This window comes from Oculina patagonica, chromosome 3 (genome assembly GCF_052425735.1).
Source record: "Oculina patagonica isolate OP01 chromosome 3, crgOcupat, whole genome shotgun sequence".
NCBI classification, from domain to species: domain Eukaryota; kingdom Metazoa; phylum Cnidaria; class Anthozoa; order Scleractinia; family Oculinidae; genus Oculina; species Oculina patagonica.
The window spans coordinates 3,256,432-3,264,686 of NC_135760.1; the positions used below are offsets into that span (position 1 = coordinate 3,256,432).

Here is an 8,255-nt window from a genome sequence, read left to right on the forward strand (position 1 = left end):
ACTTGTTATTAAGTGCGTAGTCAAAGACTACAATCTTCTCAAGTAACCTATACGCTAGTGTAAACCATGCCCCCTTTCCTAATAACGTTGTAGTATATCACGAAAATGAATAAAATGAAGTATTGATCGCTTTTAAGAGCCACTGAGTTGATGTAATAACACCCATATTGAATCAAACCAAATAAAAAACGATCAAATAAAATTGATGGTAATCGATGATAATCGATGAAAATCGATGACAGTCGATGGAAATCGATGAAATTAAAAGTCACAAAATTTTCCGTCATTGATTGGTCATCGATTTTCAATATCAATCGTTTAATTCGCATCGATTATTATCGAATGGTATCGATTATCATTGATTATCGGTTTCATCGATTGGTCAGACCGGGCTTTAACATGGCCAACATTGGGCGCAGAGATGTGATGCGATTAATCCTTCCCTTCAGCGAAAAAAAAAACGTTTCTAAAAAAGAAGAGATTGTCTTTAAAATATTTAACAGCAATTAAATCCTCCCAAAAGCTACAATTGCCTCAGTTGACCATTAATGTTGGAATAACTTTTCTCAAACTCATTAATAATTCATCAAGTTAAAACAAAGAAAATCATAACCGTGACGGTGGTTTGGATACCCGATCTTAATAAGCATAGATTTTTAGGATTTTATTTCTCCGCTTACTCCGTAGTTTTTGTTTCGATTGAGACTATATCAAACACTCGAGACAGTGTTTCATCAGCTATCCAAACACCTCGAATTTCGTCAAAAATACTCCGCTGCGCGTCGTATTTTCAACTCTCTTCTCGGTGTTTGGATAACCCGATGAAACACTGCCTCTCGTGTTTGATATATTACTTAGTATAAATTTATATAATTTTAACGATAAACAATTTGAGGGCGCTTTGACATCAAAACTGATCGTCATATCAACATTAAAAGAAGTTACAAATATCTATTTACACTCCTTTGCAGCCCAATAGCTTAAAAACTACTTTGTGAGAGTTTATGTCTCTAACATATTTTTGTCTAATCAATAAGACGTTATTTATTCTTTGCTGACTAATACAAACGCGGAAATTAGTGCGTATTTAACTTTAAATGCAAATCGGTCTTCATTTAAGCTTTTATTAAAATAAAAACAAAATAAAACAGCGGGTTTTAGCACAATTTACATGCAGCACAAGAGCCCCGCATCACTAGTAATATCTTGACTACCGCGCACATGTTCTTGTTCAGAAAATAAACGACTCTGTTCTTACTGAACTAAGTTCTATAGCTTCATTTACATGTCCTTTAGAACTGCTGGGATGTGGCAGGTCCCAGCTTGCCATCTTGAACCTGTTTAGGGCAGGTAGCGAGCGCGAGGTCCCTCCATTGGTAACCCTTTTCCAAATAGCACGCGTCCTTTTTAAAGGGCGCTTTCCACTGATGCCCATCACTCGCATAAAAGCTCTTCTGAACACATTAACGCGCCACGCATAAATCATGGGATTTATCCCGCTGCCGAAGTACACCACTGAAAGTGAGATGTCCCTTGCGAGATGAAATTGCTCGTTTCTGCACTTCACGCATTGAACAATAAGAAAATCAATGCTCAAAAAGGGAACCCACGAAGCGAGAAAAATTATTAGAACAAGCAAAACCGTTCGTGTCGCCGCTTTCTCTTTGCGAAGCGCGTTTTCGAAAGCCAAACTTTTTCCTTCTCCGAGGCCCTTGATCGTGTTTGTATGGCGACGTAGCGCACGGTACACCAGGAAATAAGCGGCCATAAATACCAAGGTAGGAATAATGCAGCCTAGAACGTACAAATAGAGCTGAAACGTTTTATCTCTCCATCCCACCAAAGGAATCACGGCGTAGTGAATAGCTATTAGCCAAATGATGCCAATACTTATCAACACGCTGCGTTCGTTAACAATGCTTTGAGCCAGGAATGGTTGTTTCACAGCGAAATAACGGATAACGGAGAGAGCTGTTATGTTCAATAATGAGCAAGACCCAGAGATGACTGCGAATAGGTAGTGGATGAAGTAGATAAGATTGTGGTTATACCAGTACGTTACCACAAGAAGAGGTTCTGAAACAGCGCCCATGATAAGATCAGCAATGGCCAAGTTGAGAACATAGTAGTTCTGGACAGTCCTCAGTTGGCGGAATGGATCCTTCCAATACGATACGCAAAGAAGCAGGTTCGCCAAAATGGTGAACGACGACACGATCATATACACGATTATGCTTGGCAGACTCGTATCGAACCAGTAGTCGTCAAAAAATACTGTATACGGCGTCAACATCTTTATAATTCTAGTGTTCCAGTTCCACAATTGTTGCGACAATGGATTCCCCAACACGCCAGATTGTTCTCCTTCATTCAAAATAAATTGAGCTGTTCAGCTGCGGTGTTTTGTCTTTGATTTTATGCAAACAGTTATTATACTGATCTTCACACGATCTCCAAGCGCTAGGGGGCGACAATTATGATAACATTCGAGAGTAGCCGAGATGCAAAGTCGGCCTTGTTTGAAAATCCGTGACTGCGAGACTTGAAGAATTTTAGAAAATCTGAGCCCAAGAATCACTGCAAGGAAAAGCCAATCCCGAGCCTTGCATGTATTAATTTACACGCGGACAGGAACTTCAAGCTAGGCCGAAGGGTCTTGTACAGCCTCTGGAATTTCACCGACAGGAATTATTCCCTCGATTCACTTTCTTCAGGGATCTCAATCGTCGAAATAACAGTCTTTCGACTACAGTCTGGTCTTATTTGAGTCCCATTAGCTGACGTCACTGAAGCAACTATCTGGATGTAAAAATACGCGAGCAGTACTCTTCCAGCCGGAAACATTTCTGCACGTCTAACCAAAATTTAAATACATGTATCAAAATTACTGTCTATACCCTCCCCTCCCAGTAAGAAACAAGCTAACAGACAACCGTACCAAATTTTGGGTTCTTTTCAAGGGCCATGTAACTTTGCAATATCAAATTAGAGGATCACGGCTACTAGCTATCAAATACTAGCTTTCTGGAGACTCCCATTAAAACTAGCCTCGTGATTCAACTTCGATTAAATGGAAGCAATTTTAAGTTCTAATATACATTGTCTACTTTTGAAAGACAAAAGTGCTTTGTGAAAACGCTTGTAAATATTTAGCAAATTAAAATTGTTGTGACTAGCCGTTCAAGATAACATCAAAGTTAAGCATCCAGTTTAGCTTTCTATTGGTTTGATCACTGGACTGAAGAACTCCACGGGCGATTCGTCTTTCTCGATTCACTTGCTGCTTTGAAGGTTGCGATGTATGATACTGAATACTTTTAAAGCTGTTCACCGTTCTGAAATCACGCGAATCGAATGGTTTCAGTTTGTCAGTACAAGATACCAAATTCTGCGTTTGCTTCAAATATTGCAATTTCAAATTATTGTATGTTGTAATTTTAAAGTGCGCAGCTAAGTCACGTGATCCAAATTCGCATTAAGAGAACGCCAGCTGAAGCGTAGTATTTATTTATAAATAGTAAAAATATATATTCAGTAATACACGTCTTGTCGTTGGTTTCGTCAGGACTCAAGGGATAGGAAAACTTGAAGTAATTCATCCATCCCCTTTAGCTTTAAGCGTATCTTCTTAAGAGGACATATGCACAAATTTCAAACAAAAATGAAAATTCTTGGCAAGAGCCCTGTAATGGATTTCGCTCATTCTCCTACCATGGGTAGGCCTTAATATAAAATAAATCACAGTATACTTTGTTTGGCTAAATATCGATTTGTTTTCGAGAAAATCGATAATTCTAAAATCCAGCAAAATTGACGCTTTCGGAGCTCAAAATTTATGCCGAGTTTGTTAGCTTCGCGTCGAAAAATAAAGCACTCTGGAAGAAAAATACCTATTTAATATCGAAAAATAACATCAAATTAGTACGTCGAAAGCAATTTCTGCTCTTAAAGTCCTTTTATTTACAAAATATAATTAAGTTTATTCGACACACTTTTGATTTAATTCAAAATAGGTCAAACTTATCGCTTTATTTAAGTATGAGCGAAGCGAAATAAATGGCCGAAAATTTGGTATTAGACAGATATATGATTGTTCTTTTCGATACTAAAAGGATTTCCTGGAGAAATGATTTAGTGCGATGCTTTCAGATCTCAAAGTTGCTTAAAATTCGTTAATTTAACCGACCGTGACATTGTTGATCTTATCAACATTATGTAAACATTCCACGCAAAGGTTAATTTTCCCCATGTGAACTTCAACTGAGTAAAATAAAAACATAGACTTGCTTACCGTGGTATTCGCTGATACATTGTAAATCCTGTTTTCCTCATTTACGACAAAACCTAAGCCCTCGGCGAAGCTGTTATCCAATTTTCTTGACGCGCCATTTGTAACTGATTTCCACGTCTTGAAGTGACAGTTCTTTTCCATGCATTCTTGAAAACAGTCCTGAGTCTTAACTGATCAGTGTAAACAGGAATACGAAGTACTTTGCTTTAAATCAACTTAAAGCTTAGCAGCAGTGGTAGATAAATCGATACGGCCGGCGAATCTTCGTTTCGAAAACCGCCATTTGAGATTTGTCGGCCCTTTGACCTGCGGTATGCAGATAATTAATTCACACTTGAGTAACTTCCGGCACATGAAATCGACAACCACCGTGACCAGAAAGCACCCTGCTTTTTGGTGATTGGTTGAGGCACTATTTTTATCATTTTAACATAAGCTCTCAATGAAAAACTTTTGGGCTGAGAGAGTTGTTAAATGGTTGTTAAATGGTTGCATGAAAGCGCTTTTAACTTCCGGGTCGAAAGTTCTTCTGTTGCGTTGCTTCGCTTTGCTGCATATTTTTTATCCAGTTCTTACCCTTGTTCAAATTCTTGATTAGGCTAAGGCAAAACAGTTGTAGAGTCAACTCTCCCTTATTGAAGATCTCTATAAGACGGACACCTGGTGTTAGTCCTGTCCTTGCCGTTTTTTCAGTCATTTTTATACTCTAACCAGCTAGGCTACGTTTACACGGGACCGGACCGGAGCCGTTCCGAACTGGACCGGACCGGATCGGCCTCTGTTTACACGGAAGCGTTTGGCACCGATCCATGTGTTTACACAGAACGGTTCTGGAACCGGTCCGGAACGGTTCCATAACTTGACCTGCAAAATAGCAGGTCCAGTTTTGGTTCCGTCCCGCACCGGTTCCAGAACGGCCCCGTGTAAACAGAAGGCCTATCCTATCCGTGTAATTAGAAGGCATATCCTATCCGAAAATCGGACCGAAACGTTCCGGACAGTAGCAGTGGTTGATAAATCGATTCGGCCGGCAAATCTTCTTTTCGAAAACTGAGATTTGTCGGCCCTTTGTCATGCGGTGTGCAGATAATGTATTTCACACTTGCGTAACTTCCGGCACATGAAATCGACAACCGCCGTGACCAGATCCCAGATAGAACCCTGCGTTTTGGTATAGTATTGGTTGAGGCACCATATTATTGCTATATTAATATAAGCTCTAAATGAAAAACTTTTGGGCTGAACATGTAATTAAGTTTCACTTTAGGTAGCTACCGTTTGTGAAAGTTGCTAAATAGTTGCATGACAGCGCTTTTAACTCCCGGGTCTAAGGTTCTTCTGTTGCGTTGCTTCGCTTTATAGTTTTTTTTGTTCTTACCTTTGTCCAAGTTCTTGATTAGGTCAAGGCAAAACAGGTGAAAGCAAAATCTAAGATGTTATCGTTGGATCCGTCTTCCGTGAATGTTAAAAAATATGACCATGTATATATTCTGTTGGGGTCCGGCGTAAACAAGGGAAGGTGCCCCCCGCCAGAGCTTGCGGGGAGGGACAAGCGCCTCGCCGTCGATCATGACTAATACACCACACGAGTACCACGAGCAACATACGGGTAACATACGAGTAACACACGGAACATACGGGTACATACGGTTACATAAGGTAACAAACAAGTAACATACGGATACATACGAGTAACATACGGATACATACGAGTTATTTTATTTTATTTTTCATTTTTATTCTATGCAACACAGGTAAACAAAACAAAACATACGGGCAATTACGAGTACGTACAGGTAACATGCGAGTATAATAATCGAAAAATCAATTATTGGTCATTAGATGTAACGTGTTTCTCCATCGTTCTCCCCTCCAAAAAAGATTGCGTGACGAGCCCAAAGGACAAGGAGCAAAAAAATGAAAAAAAAAAAAAATAAAATAAAATAAAGTGAAATGAAATAGGAACTGGTATGCACCCGTATGTGTCCTTATGTTACTCGTATGTTACGGGTAAGATCGTATGTAAGTGAATTCAAGAAGATGAGCTATTGATCTTATAACATTTCAAATTCTTGATACGTCTTCAATACGTTTTGTCCTTTGGACTCGTCACGCAACCTTGTTGACGGGAAGGGGGGTGGGGGAGCATAAAATAAAAATGAAAAATAAAATAAAATAAAGTGAAATGAATAAGGAACTGGTATGCACACTAATGTATCCGTATGTTACTCGTATGTATCCGTATGTTACTTGTATGTTACCTGTATGTACCCGTATGTGCCCGTATGTTTCGTGTGTTACTCGTATGTTACCCGTATGTTGCTCGTAGTACTCGTGTGGTGTATTAGTCATGATCCTCGCCGTCAGGGAACCCAAATGTTTTAAAAATATCATAGTCATTATATAAATATTTTGTTTTTAAACCTGTTTTCCGGTGTGTTTTTGAGTTGATTTGGAAGCTATTAGGGGAAAACGGTTTAAGTTTCAAATATTATCCGCAGTCTATTCCTTCATAAATAAGACGGTTATAATTATAATACGACTCAAGTTTCCAAACAACAAGAGATATAAAGTAATAACTTTAAAATCACCTTAATTCTCAATTCAATAGGCGAACTTTATTAGGAAAGAGTTGTCGAAGCTGGGGTATTCCCCAAAAACGGCTCTGTGCCGTCCAATGAGGTCGTGGTTTTGGGTTCCCGATCTAGAACGGGATTTTCAATATCAGACGATATCTAGAACGAGATATGGTATTTTGAACACACAAAAGTTCCAAAATATCAGCAGCCAAAACGGGGTGACTTGTTTCTAGAACGCGGTATCTTTTGAATGCAAGTTCTTTCTAACTGAATACCAGAGGCCCTTCCAATTACGCTGGTAAAAAGGGAATGTTATGCTTCTAACAATGCTTGTTTTTTGTCCGATATAATACTCAACTGTAATTATGCTCATTTTTTTTTTAATAATGCTACTTTGGTATAAATGCTTTGTTGTACTTTGCAGAAATAAATACAAAATATGGCATCACGTCAGAAGTCCATAACAAACTTCTGATTACGTGTACTTTTCTTCACCTAGCTTAATCTAATGAAGTGAAAAGCACCCTTTCCTTAATTTTTACACCAATAATTTTTTATACAGTCATAAATGTTCAGCGTTTTATTATAAATTGTTTACCGTGACTGGTATCACAACTGCATATACATGATATATGGTCCCTTTTTTCCCCACCCCTTCCCCACCTTTCCTTCCCGCTTTTATTTCGCCCAATCCTCCACAGGAGAAAGAAGGAGAGCTTGTTTACAGGCTAGACTACACAGCGGAATATATATTTTTAACTGACATTCACGGGAGACGGATCCAACGACGCCATCTAAGACTTTGTGTACAGCCAACTCTCTCTGAAACGGGTACCTTCGGGACCGGCTCCAACTCAGTTCGTCTAAAAGAGATCTCCGTCTTATAGGGATTTTAACGTCGTTTCAAATTTTCCACTGAAGAAGGGACAAGAATTTGAACAAGGGTAAGAACTGGATAAAAAATATGAAACAAAGCGAGGCAACGCAACAGAAGAACTTTCCACCCGGATTTCATGCAACCATTTAACAACTCTCTCGAACGGTGGCTAACTGAAGTGAAACTTTATTACAAGTTCAGCCCAAAAGTTCTTCATTGAGAGCTTATGTTAAAATGATAAAAATAGTGCCTCGACCAATATTTCGAAAAGGAGGGTGCTATCTGGTCACGGTGGTTGTCGATTTCATGTGCCGGAAGTTACTCAAGTGTGAATTAATTATCTGCATACCGCAGGTCAAAGGGCCGACAAATCTCAAATGGCGGTTTTCGAAACGAAGATTCGCCGGCCGTATCGATTTATCTACCACTGCTGCTAAGCTTTAAGTTGATTTAAAGCAAAGTACTTCGTATTCCTGTTTACACTGATCAGTTAAGACTCAGGACTGTT

The 8,255-nt window shown here is 39.1% G+C and overlaps 1 protein-coding gene across 1 annotated transcript; it reads right to left on the bottom strand.

The window, feature by feature from the left end:
• Window positions 1-478: 478 nt before the first annotated feature.
• LOC144646133 (adenosine receptor A2b-like) lies at window positions 479-3,445 on the bottom strand. The gene is made up of 2 exons (XM_078505660.1): window positions 1,060-3,445; window positions 479-1,025 (listed from the first exon to the last, which is right to left on the bottom strand). Exon 1 carries the CDS (start codon window positions 2,291-2,293, stop codon window positions 1,232-1,234), a length of 1,062 nt encoding a protein of 353 aa, XP_078361786.1. The 5' UTR covers window positions 2,294-3,445; the 3' UTR covers window positions 479-1,025; window positions 1,060-1,231.
• Window positions 3,446-8,255: the final 4,810 nt, after the last annotated feature.